Here is a 13533-nt window from a genome sequence, read left to right as displayed (position 1 = left end):
TTCTGATAGGTCAAGCCAAGCAGGAAGGATCCCCTCCAGGAGCCAATCAGGAGGCAAAGCCCAAACAGGAGGAGGGCCGTGAATCTGCCAGACCCAGCAGACCTGCAGTAAGTCACACAACACAGACACAAACATTCACTGTCTATCACAGCAATCTCCTCTCTGGGAATCTCCTACAGGCCTTTTCTCCTTTTTCCTGCTATTCATCTGCTTCTTTCTGTCTCTGCCTCCCTCTCTTTGTCCTCTCATTCTTCAGAGCTATAAGAAAGCCATAGATGAGGTTAGTGACACTCGAGTCCCCCTTTCTTTTGTCCCGGTTTTCCTTTGCCTCGGTCTTCAGAGCCCCTCTTTTTCCCCTGGCATGGTGGAGTTGAGTTTCACAAGAAGATGACTTTTTTTTTTCTTTTAACTTTTGACTCCTCAGAGTGAACTGGCGATGGCAGTGCATGTGTGCTTCTACACACATATCTGAGAGAGTGTTTGTGGACGTGTGCTTGTGCGAGTTTGCGTGTATGCATGCTTGCGTTGTGTGTGTGTGTGTGTGTGTGTGTGCGCAAGTGCGAGTGTGTGTGTGTAACCTCCACTGCCAAGCACCTGAACAGTCTCTGAATCTCTTTTCCTGTTTCTCTGTTGTCATGGTTACTGGTCAGGAGGAGCTGGTAAGCCCACCGTGTATGACGGTCCTCCCCCACCCGTCTGCATGATTTTGGTCTGATCCATTGGCTGGGTTGAATGGGGAGGGAAGGGAGGGGAGGAACCACAGGGCCAGTTGGCATGGGGGTGATTGGTATAGGGGGTGCAGAGTGACGCTGCACTCCAGTAGAACATCAAGCCTGGCTCTCTGTCTCTATCTCTTCTTATGACCTGTCTTCACGTAGTTGATATATTGCTCGTAAGAGAATAAAAGTGCTGATCTGTGGTCGCCTCTTATGTCACATGACAAAATCTTTAGTGTGGCTGAGCAGAAAAAGTGACCTCAGATTAGCACTCTTGTTCCTGGTCACTGATGTTTACGGGCCCGGATGTTTGTGTGACAACAAATCAGTTGTCCTCTTGTTATGATGCTGATGGTCTTTGCCCCTCTCTGCTCCCCTCGTCCTTGTATGTGATTTGCTTTCTGACTCTTCAGGTTCTGAGACTGATGATATAGAAGTGATGAACTAAATTACTTTGTCTCTTTCTCCTCTCCTCTTCTGCTCCTCTCTATAGGACCTAAGTGCTTTGGCCAAGGAACTCAGAGAGTTGAGGGTGGAGGAGGGCAGCAGACCTCCAGTCAAGGTACAAAAACATTTATGTTGTGATGATGTGTAGATAGATTATTTATTTTCACTGCAGCCTGGGCCAACAGCATACATCTATTGTTGTCCTCATTAGAAGGGGAAAAGATAAGATGACAGATCTTCATATCAGGTTAAAAAGGGTGGCTGTGGCTCAGAAGGTAGAGCAGGTCTTCCACTAATCGGAAGATGGGTGGTTTGATCCCCAGTCCATTTTTTTCGTCGAAAATTGTCGCACGTCTAAGAATAAATACAACCTCACGTTGTATCATGTTTGCACACTGAGTCTGGAACTTTCGTCTGTCATTAAGATTTTCAGAACAGGTTCGATCTTCTGCATTTTCGCATCCATCAGAGTCGTTAGAAACGTTTGACCAAGAATCAGTGAAGAAAATGTGGCGGCGGGACACAGCCACGACAAGACAGTGGAACAGGGTGCACAGAATCATTTCATAACTCAGATAGCTCACTTTCAACATGTCAGATAGTGATATTCAGGTGGATGATGATGAAGAGGAAGAGGATGTGGACCGCACACAGACAGAGAGAGCGGTGCCAAATGCAAGACAGCAATGGAGTGGTGACAGTCAGATAGGTAACTCCAGAGGAAAAAGGCAAAGGAAGGAATGCATCAGAATCAGTGTGCAAGGGTTCTGTGCTTAACGACCTTTTTCAGGTGACGGATTAAAAAGACGCATCCAAAAAACAGAGTCAGTGTGCAAAAGCCTTTACCTTGAATTTGTGGAGGAACGAAGAATCCAAAAACGGTGAACATTGTTCATGAGTTGAAGTAGATGGGGGGCGTGTTTAACAACAGAAAAACAAATGTATATCAAGACATCCACAACTCGTGCAGTATAATCTAAGTCTCAGTCATCCAATCATATGCCCAGTACATCCCAAACACGTGCACTGCTAAGTAGAGCACCTGGGCAAGCATGTGTGTTTGAACTGCTCAGTGAAATGGACGACTTGGATTGTATTGAGTTTGTACCTGGGTGTTTCGATATGCTTTTGCTGTTGTTAAACACGGTCTGCTTTGACTTCAGTTCATCAAGCATGTTCGCGTTTTTTTGAATTCTTCGTTCACTGTTGAGACATGCTAGAAGAATGTTTTCTTTACACAGTGAGTAATAACTATACAAATGATCATTTTATGGGTGAGGTATTCCTTTCTATGACTGATTTCACAATAAAAACATTGCACAAGAACAAGATTTTGAAACTTTTAGTCCTTTGTCTTGGCTCTCAGAGGGTTTCTGACTTATCCTCTTAATTTTGTCTTTATTTCTCACGTGCTAATAAAGGTGACAGACTACTCGTCCTCCAGTGAAGATTCAGAGAGCAGCGATGAGGACGGGGAGACGGTGGGGCATGATGGCACTGTTGCTGTTAGCGACATCCCCCGCATCATGTAAGTTGTCCCCTCTGTTTTTGTTTTTCCCCTCTGTCTCTGTTTTTGTTTTTCCCAAGCTGGAATTGTCAGTATTCATTTGTGTTGAGTCATGCATGTCTTTGGAATATGCGCCATGCCAGCAGCTTGTCAGTACAGTTTTGGCAGAATTGCTTTGTAAATAATCAGGTCTGCGTGTGTGTTTTGTGTTTTGCGTGTGTGTGTGTTGCAGGCCAGCAGTGCAGAGCAGCAGTGAGTCGTATGGAGGGCTGACAGAGGACTCTCTGGGAGATGCCTATAATAGCTCCAAGGACGGCACTCTCGTGATGAGAGAGGTGATGACTGTGAACACACACACACACACACACACGAGCCACAAGGATTCAGAGAGAAGGGAATGAGAATGAGCAGAGAAAACACTGTTTTTGTTTATTTTCTGTTACCAAACTGGGCTCATTTTGTTTCTTCATGACCACTTTATCTTCTTTTACTTCTTCTGCTCTCACTTCTTTTGTAAAACCCCCTCTCAACATTACATCTCCTCCTTCCTCCTTCCTTTGTTTCTCAACTCTTTTCTCTCTTTCTCTTTCTGTCTCCCAGGCAGAGGAGAGGAGGAGAGGTGGCCACACTGAGAGTAATGGGTTCGGGAATCACGGTAACCATGGTAACCTCCCTGACCTGGTGCAGCAGAGCAACTCTCCCTCAGCCACACCCACCTCAGCCCTGCAGGAACTGGGCGACATGACAGAGGTCAGACACACACACTTACACTCATTCATGGATAGAGTGCTATAAATAAAACACAAAGTTAAATTAATGTAATAAGTCTTAAATTAATATTAAAACTTTACAAATTAATTTTTAAATTCATATAAATGGCTTTTCCGAGATGAGGTCTCATGCCTGGCATTGAACAAATCCAGCACTTCAAGGTCCAGTGTGTAGGATTAGATGGAAATATAACATAATAAGTATGTTTTCATTAGTGTTTAATCACCTGAAAATAAGAATTGTTATGTTTTTGTTACCTTCAGCCCAGTTCAGACCAAAGATTTGCAATGAGACGAGTTGAAACAGGCAACTACTTGCAATATACCGTTCTGCAACGTTCTAGAAATCTGCCGGTTCACACCAATGCAACTAGATAAGATGGCGGATCATCGCTATGCAACAGGTCTCTGTACTTCTGTTCTGATTTCAAGCTTTTCAGACTTATTTTGTGGCTGAATATAATTTGTAGCTTCTTAAAGTATGAATGAGGACAGTGATAGTGAGATACTGGCTACGGTTGTATTTGCAGTAGTGATGAACGGGTGCTACGTTCTGAAATGGTTGCATCTTGTCACAAATCATTGGTCTGAACTGGGCTTTAGAATGAGCCATGTATATCTACAAAGGGGGCGGGCCTCATCTATGGAGTCCACCATGTTGTGCTGCCATGTTTCTACAGTAGCCCAGGACGGACAAATCAAACACTGGCTCTACATAGGGCCATTTGCCTTTGCAGGTTTTCACGTTTTTGCGTCAGAAATCCCTCCAAAATAGGCAGCGTCAGGAAAACACAATTTTTTAAAATGTGAAACCGCTTTATTCAGGGTTTTTAACAGTTTAAATGACCAGGTCTGGAGAAGATGAGACCTCTGTGGATAATTTGGCTCCCCGTAAAAACTTCCAAAACGTCTGGATCTTAAGTTATCAGAGAAAAAAGGTGGCTACTCATTAGCAGGCATTTGGCTAGCGTCCTGTCAGTCCATTTGTTTTGGAGAGGAAGAGACCTCTGCAGATAATTCACGGGGTAAAAACTCCCTGAACAACAAACAATGAATGAATCCTAACCGGGAGTTTGCTTGGCACGTGGGAGAAGTTTCAGTCGGTCACAATCTGCAGTTCTCACCGCTAAAAGCCACTAAATCCTACACACTGCTCCTTTAAGCCCTTTTTTTACATACCTAATTACATATTATATTGTGTATTTGTCAAAACAAGAGACAGTAACGTGTTAATGTAGGCTGCTGTTAATTAATCACTCACTGTTTTCTGTCTTACAGTTTGGCCTGGGCGGATCCAAAGCGTCCTTCACCCCATTTGTTGATCCACGTGTCTATCAAACCTCCCCAAGTGAAAACGACGATGAGAACTCAGCAGCAGGTAAACAAAAACATTTTAAATATTCAACCTCTTTATTGTCACCCAGCTTTTTTTTTTTGCCTGCACAGCTGTTGAAAAATCAATTTAATCAAATCTTTCTCTGTTTCTTTTCTTTTCTCCTGTTGTATCCCAGCCATGTTTGCCAATGAGCTGCTGAGGCAGGAGCAGGCCAGACTAAACGAAGCCAGAAAGATCTCTGTGGTCAACGTCAACCCGACCAACATCAGGCCCCACAGCGACACGCCAGAGATCCGCAAATACAAGAAACGCTTCAACTCCGAGATCCTGTGTGCCGCTCTCTGGGGTAGGAGGAACATCCTTCATCTTCCTGTCTGTCCTGAATACCTCCACCTGTCTTTTGTGTATCTTTGTGTGTCTCTGACTCTTGTGTATGCATGTGTGTTTAGGTGTGAACCTGCTGGTGGGGACAGAGAACGGGCTCATGCTGCTTGACCGAAGTGGACAGGGAAAAGTCTATAACCTGATCACCAGACGACGCTTCCTGCAGATGGATGTGCTGGAGGGGCTCAATGTGCTCGTCACCATATCTGGTAGGTTGAACACCAACACATTGATAGTATTAGTTTTATTCGAAATGTGTACTGTTGCGTGTCACACATTTGGTTAACAGTTGGTAGTGCTCCAACAACTTGTGCTTCTTCTTTTCCTCTCAAAGTACCAATCTAAGTAATCCAGGCTAATCTGCCATTGTGTGCTGTTTACAGCCAAATAGGTTTCTATTATATATTTTTGTTTTTAGGACTCAATTCCTGTGAATTTGATCTCATTTCTCTTTCTGTCTTTGTCCCTTCCCTCTCAGGGAAAAAGAACAAGTTGCGTGTCTACTACTTGTCTTGGCTCAGGAACAGAATATTACACAACGACCCGGAAGTAGAGAAGAAGCAGGGCTGGATTACAGTCGGGGACCTGGAGGGCTGTGTGCATTATAAAGTTGGTAAGGATCTGTGTGCATGTTATGAATGAATACATTTATTCAGACTACATGTGCACAGGCTGATGTTTATGCCTGAGCTGAAACGTTCTTTATGGAGTTAGATCGGCAGGATTTTGTCTGGCAGGTTGTTTTCTTAAGTCTTTAACCAGCTGGGGAGATTGAAACAAGAAAAGAGAATAAGTAATGTTTTATATTCAGGTGACATGTACTATGCAGCTACAGTATCGACACAAAGAAGCAAAAGAAATCTAGTGAAATAAAACACAATAGGCTGTATAACTTCAGAATAAAGTGACCTTGGAAACAGTTTTTAATTAGTAAACTGCATTTTACTTTTGCTACCAGGTTTGGTGTCCAAAAATTGCTTAATGCTGTTGAGGGAAGTTCCTATACAGCCCAAAATATGGACTTTTATTCTTCTCATTTTTATTAAACTAGAAACGCGTTGTGGTAATACTTACCCAGGGGCCCTTCATGTTTTTCTTCACACCAAATGCAGGAGATTTAAACCAGTAGGGTAGGGACGAGGACGAGGGTTCATGACATTCAGGGTCCTAATTATTAGAAATAATAGATGATAGATGGATCACCTTATAACTACTTAAAAAATAAAATCGAATGTGCGTTATTGTGTTGTCACTTTGAAATAAAACCTTGAAAAATATCAATATTCGATACCATTTTTCATACTACGGGGAAAAAAACAACAGTGAGGGTACACAAGTTAAAGTGATAGTTCACCCAAAATTGAAAATTCACTCGATATCTAGTCACCCCTGTGCTGAGGATGAGGATGGATAAAGATGTGCAATTCACAAAACACTCCCAGAGTTGCAATGGAAAACAGCATTGCAGCCAAACCCAGTACAATTGAAGTGAATGGAGACCATTTTTAAAATGTAGTTAAAATGTGCTTGTGTAGTGTAATTAAAGTGTCTGTAAGCCGCAACATTCAAATTTGACATGAAATAACGCCATTTACACCATGTTTTTAACCTAAATGTCAACTTTAGCTAACTTTAGGCTTAAAACATGGCGTAAATGGTTAGCTTGGAAATCCAGACTCAAATCTAGAAAGATTTTGAGTCTGGCGCTCACCGATACACCCTTCCTACCCAAGGGGCAGCAGTAACTGAGGCATTTCAAATGCCGCCGCACGCAATTGGATAGCACGATGGCCAATCAGAGCAAAAAACAAGGTGACGTATTCATTGCACTAAGCCTCATTTGTTTGCCGAACAGTGGGGCTAACTGATATATTATGCTTTTGTCGTATCCCGTCGGCAAAACGTCAAAAACTTCTAGGGCAGTCTTCTGTTCCTCTCTCAAGGAAAAAGATAAGTGTAGTTGGCTTAGCGATTCTTCCAAAGCTAAATTGAATGGACGCGGTCCTTCGGCAGCTGCCATCTTGGGTGTTTACTTTTCGACTCCTACAGCGCAGCGCTGTCGTCATTATGTTACGCCCGCCCAGAGCCCGCCTCTGTCAGATAGACTGATCTGATTGGTCCGATGGCGATTCAACGGGCTCTGCTCGTCAGGGCCAGATCTCTGTGCAGAGCAAATTCGAATTTGCTAGGGGCGGGGCATCTGGATTTCCAGGTTAGTAAATGGTGTGTTTTCGGGGCAAATTTGAATGTCGTGGCTCACAGACACTTGGATTACACCACATGAGCAGTATGGAGACATTTTGTAGGGTTTTTTTACACTATAAAACTGGTCACAATTCATTTCAATTGTACTGGATGTGGTTTTCTGCTGAAACTGCAGGAGTGTGAACTGGAGATCTTCACCCATCCTCACATCAGCACAGGGGCAAGTAGGTATTGAGTGAATTTAGATTTTTGGGTGAACTTTCACTTTGAATTTTTTAATTACAAGATACATTTTTGGAGGCTATAACATGACAACAACAGCTTTTCTTCTCTTTAGCAGCAGAAAACAAGAGAATAACTCTAGTAAAGATTAACAGTAAGAGACAGTAAGAAAGTGCAGCTGATACCAGTGAATCGAAACTGCAGAAAATGAGTTTTGAAACTCTTTCGAATATTCAGAATCAATATGTATCGATAAATGTGGAAAACACCAGTTCATTTTGTATGCAGGGTCAGGTTGTTAAAGGCTTATCTTTGTCCTGTTTCCAGTAAAATACGAGAGGATTAAGTTCCTGGTGATTGCTCTGAAGAACTCTGTGGAAATCTATGCCTGGGCTCCCAAACCCTACCACAAGTTCATGGCCTTTAAGGTACGGAAGCACGTACATGCACACAAACATACACACTATGCACATGAATAGATGCAGAATTAATATATTGTATTTATGTATCTCTCTGACTTTGTCTTTGTGACTCCACGCTCCTCACTGTTTCCTGTTTCATCATCCTCTATCACTGAACACCTTTTTTTGTCCTTCACTTCCTGCCCCACTTATTTTCCTCTCCTCCTCCTGTCTGTTTCTCCATCCTGCTCTTTTAGTCATTCACTGAGCTGCAGCACCGTCCCCAGCTGGTCGACCTGACAGTGGAGGAAGGTCAGAGGCTAAAGGTCATCTACGGCTCCAGCGTGGGCTTCCATGTCATCGACGTGGACTCAGGCAACCCTTACGACATCTACATCCCCTCGCATGTAAGTGCAGGGCTTTTCTCATGTTTATCTGAGTGTTAATCTTTTGTAAATCTTCAATAAACACGTCTGTCTCTTGATCTAATGAGTGTGGATGAAGGACGACACACCCAGTTCCTCAGTGTCTACTGTATTACCTGCTGATCGCTGTCTGCACCAAGGTCAGCGGTGACTCACGTGCTGTCTCGCCGGGATTAGCCACTACGATTACGATGACAAATTACCTCTTTGATTGATTTACTGTCACGCAAATAAAAGATTGATGGCTGCTTTACCTCTTTTATCAGATACTTTTTTTAGTTTGCTAAATATGGTGCGTTTGGCTCAGACTGTCTGGAATGTAGCTCAAATTACTGACGTTATTGAAGTATTAGCTGCGACAACAAAGGTCATCCAAAGAGATTGTTGTCAAGAGGTCAGCATATTCTCTTAGCATACCTGTTGTGTCCCATGGCAGCATGCAGTCAGTTAAGTCTAGTCTGGAAGCTAGGTGCACCATCAGTAGTTGGCCATGTGCGTGAATGCAAATCAGTTTTTGGTACTTGCATGCAGATTAGTTTGTTCCGCTGTGGCTTCACTAATCGCATGCTCTTACCCAAATCAAGTTCAAACACAGTCCAGCCAAACTCTTGATTTAGTGGCAATATTTCAGTAAATATAAACCAGTGAATACAGATGTGAGGACACGCGATGGTAGCTCGCGGTCACTTGAGTCCATGCTTTACAGTGAGTGCACGGCAAGACTTATTATTATTTTTATTATTATTTTTGCCTTAATCCATGCTTCCTCTCTCTCTCTCCCTCCCTCCCTGCCAACTTCTCTTCCAGTGTGCCAAACAGATGAAGGTGACATCCTGCCATCCACCCTTTAGACTAGACCAATAGATCTGTAGTATAAACCCCATAGTGGATGCACAGAAGTACTACATGTGTCTGTGTGCAGTACCGGTCATTAGAGTAGAGATTAATGGACACTCTTGCTAGACGCAGGTTGCATGAATAAACTCATATTACCCACAGGAGACATCATGAGGTTATGAAAAGATTTATGCGACTAGCAGCAAGTTGTTTGGTCATGCTGGAGCCATAACACACAAATGGCAGAATTAAAGGGGAACTGCACCCATTTTCAGAATTCAAACATGTTCCAATGGTCTAAGACAGTTCAAAAGTCTCTCCCAAATCTAAAAGGTAGAGTGCTAAAACTCAAGTTTGTGATGACCCCCGTGAAGTCATCCCCTGCCTAACTAACCATTTACAAATCTAAAGTTTTGGTAGTTTCTTAGACGGTATTTTGAATAGTGTTTAATGTCTTTAAATATGGCGACAATCAGGATTCATTGTTTTTCGGAGAGCTGCATTCTAGTCAAGGGGACAAAGGAAAAGGGGGGGATCCTCACTTTTTAACCTGCTCCTGAAACCTGACACATTTTAGACGTCACAAGTGCATCAATATTAGGTGTGCAAAGTCATCCAGTGGGCTGGATCGGACCCTCTGGTGGGCCGGTTTTGGCCCATGGGCTGTATGTTTGACACCCCTGTCGTAGGGTATGAAGTCTGGAGCTGCTCCATAGACAATGAATTGGGACAGATGTTAAAGATGAGCAGCCAGGAGAATGTTCTGAGTATATCCTCTTGAGACCCGAACTTTGGTTTGGTATGCATTTTTTATTTCTTTCAGCTATTTTGGATCAGTAGGACCTGATAAGTATAAAAAAACTAAACAGTGTCAACGATATTTAAGTCCCAGTGTTCTTAAACGAGACAATCCCAATGTCCTTAAATTAGTACTTCCTAATTAGCAGTGCTCTAGCTTGCTACTGTTAGTAGTAGTGTTAAAATTAGTCAGTCATATTAATCATAAATAAACATGATACAACCATAAAATATGATCAGGTTTTGGACCTTGTCCACTTTGGTGTCAGGATCGGTTGCAGACTGACTTAGCAGAGATGGCTGCCATCTAGTTTCATAGATCACTGTACTGTGCTCTTACTACCACTAGGTGGCACAAAAAAGTGTCCATGAATGAGGGCAACAGGTCTAAGTTAAATAGAATGGAGTAAAAGGTCACGTAATCCCAAAATGTGATGTCCCATATGAGGACACAGGGTCTCAGGAGGATATGGGGACATTTTCTGTTTCAGAACTGAGAACGCAACAATAATATAAAGCTCATTTGGGGACAAAAAAAGAAGACAAACATCCTGTGGGTCCACGAAGTCAGGTCCCTAACACTGTCTATGGAGCAGCCTCAGACTTTATACACTAGGACACCACAAGTTTGAAACTTCCTTCTTCTGTTTCTGGGTTTGTGAGAGAGTAGCTAATGTTCACAAACATTGATTGAACTATCCTAGACCACTGGAATAACATATCGGAATTTTTAATTTAGGTGGCTCCCCTTTAAAGCCTAAAAAATAGTATTACCTTAATTTAAATTGGAAGAACATTGCTGTCAGATTGGTGACAATATTCCAAAAACTGCACCTGACTCTCACCAACACCACCACAGTATGATTCCTTAATGTGGTCAATATGCGCTCCATCTCTTGAGTACAGTAGATGCAGTTTCTCGTGGGCTAAGATGAGTTCCTTCATCACCTTATCACTCATTCATTTTACTGATACAATCCGTTGTTGTGCTCCTGAAGTGTAGCTCAGAGTCACACCTCACGAGAGCCTGCTGGCACAAATAATGCGGTCGCTCTCTGGGCTACACTTTGGGTAACGTGCTAAGACTCAAGCTCTGTCTGTGTGTGTTACTGACCCCCAACTCTTCTGATGTTGCTCCTGTTAATTAAGGTCAAATAAAAGTGCCATAGTTTGTCCGTTAGATGATTCCACAGAACAAGGCTTCTCAGACAACACGCCAAAGTCTGAACCTTTTGAGGCCTGGTATTTGGCAGCCTTGTCAATGTCGGCAAACTTGCTCTTTAGAGGATTACAGCACGCTGGCCGATCCAAAAATCTGCCAAAGAACCGGCCAAATTCTGTTGCATTAAATGCCAGTGATGAACCCTCTGTAATATTTTAATCTACTGTAGATTATGATTAAATTTGACAGCTTTTAATTAAAGCCTCTGAAATGTTTGCGTGTGTGTGTATCTGCGATAGATCCAGAGCCAGGTGACGCCCCATGCCATTGTGGTGCTGCCGAAGACGGATGGAATGGAGATGCTGCTCTGTTACGAGGATGAGGGCGTCTACGTCAACACCTACGGGCGAATCACCAAGGACGTGGTGCTACAGTGGGGAGAGATGCCTACCTCCGTTGGTACGTCCCACCCCCACACACACATACTTATGTGTGTTTAGCTGATTTTAATTTATTTTTTATCAACACTGGAGTCATTAAAACATCACAGAGGAGCTCTCAGTTCAAAGTTCTCGATTAAAGATAACCGAACTTTAAGTTAAGAGGTTGGAATGACTACAGTGATGTATGCTAGAACCCATTTCAGTGCCTGTGTGTGTGTGTGTGTGTGTGTGTGTGTGTGTGTGTGTTGCGATGTGGATCAAAAATACTCTCTGAGAAATGAGCTTATGTGGGTTCATTTGAGGTTTAATTGCATTCAGAGATCAGTTTATAACATCAGCCTTCACGGGAAGGCTTCCAGAGGGGGGAGCGAGGGTAAAAGTTTGAGAAGAATGGAAAATAGATACAGAAAATCAATAGTAAATGTAAAAGGGGAAAGTCAGGAGGTAAGACACAGGGAAGAAAGACCAAGAGATCAAAAGTCGAACAAAGAAATGTTTGTTGCATGTGTTGTTTGAACAGAAAATACCACTTGGTTGCCTGTACTTTACTGCCCTCATGTGACAGTCAGTGGTATTACACTTTCAAAACTGCCACTGTTCAGGCTAGTGTCAGTGAATCCCAATGTTTGTTCTAATGGTGTGTTGTGTTTTCTCTTTTAAAGCCTATATCCACTCTAATCAGATTATGGGCTGGGGTGAGAAAGCCATAGAGATCCGCTCTGTGGAGACAGGTCATCTGGATGGAGTCTTTATGCACAAGAGAGCCCAGAGACTCAAATTCCTGTGTGAGCGGAACGACAAGGTGAGACAGAAAAACACACTCTTTGATTTTCTATTTTTATTTGCTCCTTGGAAATAGTAGCAGCACAATCACTGAATATTTAGACACATACTTCACTGGTCTTGATTTGTACTCTGTCTTTAGAGTGGTTGTGATTGCAGCACTTTTGTGTGATGAAATATTGAAAAACACACATGCATTGACGCAAGTTGTTAAAACACTGATTGTAGAGTTTGGTATTATTTGCATAGATCTCACACTGCTCCACATCAGGTGACATTTTCAAGTTCAGATAACATAGCAGATATGTCCAGTTTGTCAGATACAACTTTGTCCATTCAAATTTAAGCAGACGTGTACCCAAAGACTTGAATTTAAAGGGACAGTTCACCCTAAAATCAAAATACATATTTTCCCTCTTACCTATAGTACTATTTACCAATCTAGATTATTTTGGTGTGAGTTGCCGAGTGTTCGAGAGATGTCTGCCTTCTCTCGAATATAACAGAACTAGATGGCACTCAGTTTGTGGAGCTCAAAGTGCCGAAAAAAAATACATATAAAAAAAACTCAACAGCAATGTCTCTTTCCAGAAATCATGACCCGGTTACTCAAGATAATCAACAGACCTTGTTGTGGGAACTATTTTCTTTGTACCGAACTACACCCGCCAACTGTGTCACCGGGCAGAAGGAAGCGTGCATCTACTGCTAGCTCACCTAGCACCACTGAGCTAGCTAATGTTGCAGCTCAGCTGAGGAGGATGCTGTTAATGTTTACATCTGGCACTGTCACGAGCCTTGTCCATGAGTAGATGCACACTTCCTTCTGTGTGGTGATACAGTTGATTGGTGTAGTATCGTAGAAAGAAAAGAGTTCCTACATGAAACTGCTCACAATGAGGTCATTATGTCTAACACTCACGGCATCCTCTTCTGCTGAGCAGTTTCATGTAGGAACTATTTTCATTCTACCATACCACATCCGCCAGCAGAATCACTGCACAGAAGGAAGCGTGCATCTACTCATGGAAGAGAAGCTTGTGACAGTGCAAGATGTAAACAGTAAACAGCAGTAGCTCAGTCCATAGGGACTTGGG

At 42.7% G+C, this 13533-nt stretch overlaps 1 protein-coding gene across 20 annotated transcripts in view; it reads left to right on the top strand.

Annotated features, from left to right (window-relative positions):
* The window catches only part of tnika (TRAF2 and NCK interacting kinase a), a 112753-nt gene that overhangs the window by 94266 nt on the left and 4954 nt on the right, over positions 1–13533 (top strand). For 9 of the 20 annotated variants that reach the window (XM_050061065.1, XM_050061062.1, XM_050061059.1 and 6 more), the window contains 15 exons: positions 10–107; positions 257–280; positions 1210–1278; positions 2585–2691; positions 2903–3005; positions 3271–3420; positions 4719–4818; positions 4952–5122; positions 5226–5369; positions 5639–5773; positions 7915–8015; positions 8246–8395; positions 9221–9238; positions 11510–11669; positions 12316–12455. In XM_050061065.1, coding sequence (XP_049917022.1) covers positions 10–107; positions 257–280; positions 1210–1278; positions 2585–2691; positions 2903–3005; positions 3271–3420; positions 4719–4818; positions 4952–5122; positions 5226–5369; positions 5639–5773; positions 7915–8015; positions 8246–8395; positions 9221–9238; positions 11510–11669; positions 12316–12455 — 1670 coding nt within the window. The remainder of the gene's footprint in view (positions 1–9; positions 108–256; positions 281–1209; positions 1279–2584; positions 2692–2902; positions 3006–3270; positions 3421–4718; positions 4819–4951; positions 5123–5225; positions 5370–5638; positions 5774–7914; positions 8016–8245; positions 8396–9220; positions 9239–11509; positions 11670–12315; positions 12456–13533) is intronic. The other 11 variants (XM_050061072.1, XM_050061068.1, XM_050061061.1 and 8 more) reach the window with 3 other exon arrangements.

Source organism: Epinephelus moara, chromosome 14 (assembly GCF_006386435.1).
Source record: "Epinephelus moara isolate mb chromosome 14, YSFRI_EMoa_1.0, whole genome shotgun sequence".
Taxonomy (NCBI): Eukaryota; Metazoa; Chordata; class Actinopteri; order Perciformes; family Serranidae; genus Epinephelus; species Epinephelus moara.
Note: the sequence above shows the minus strand (reverse complement) of the source record. Positions and strands in the feature narration are given on the sequence as shown.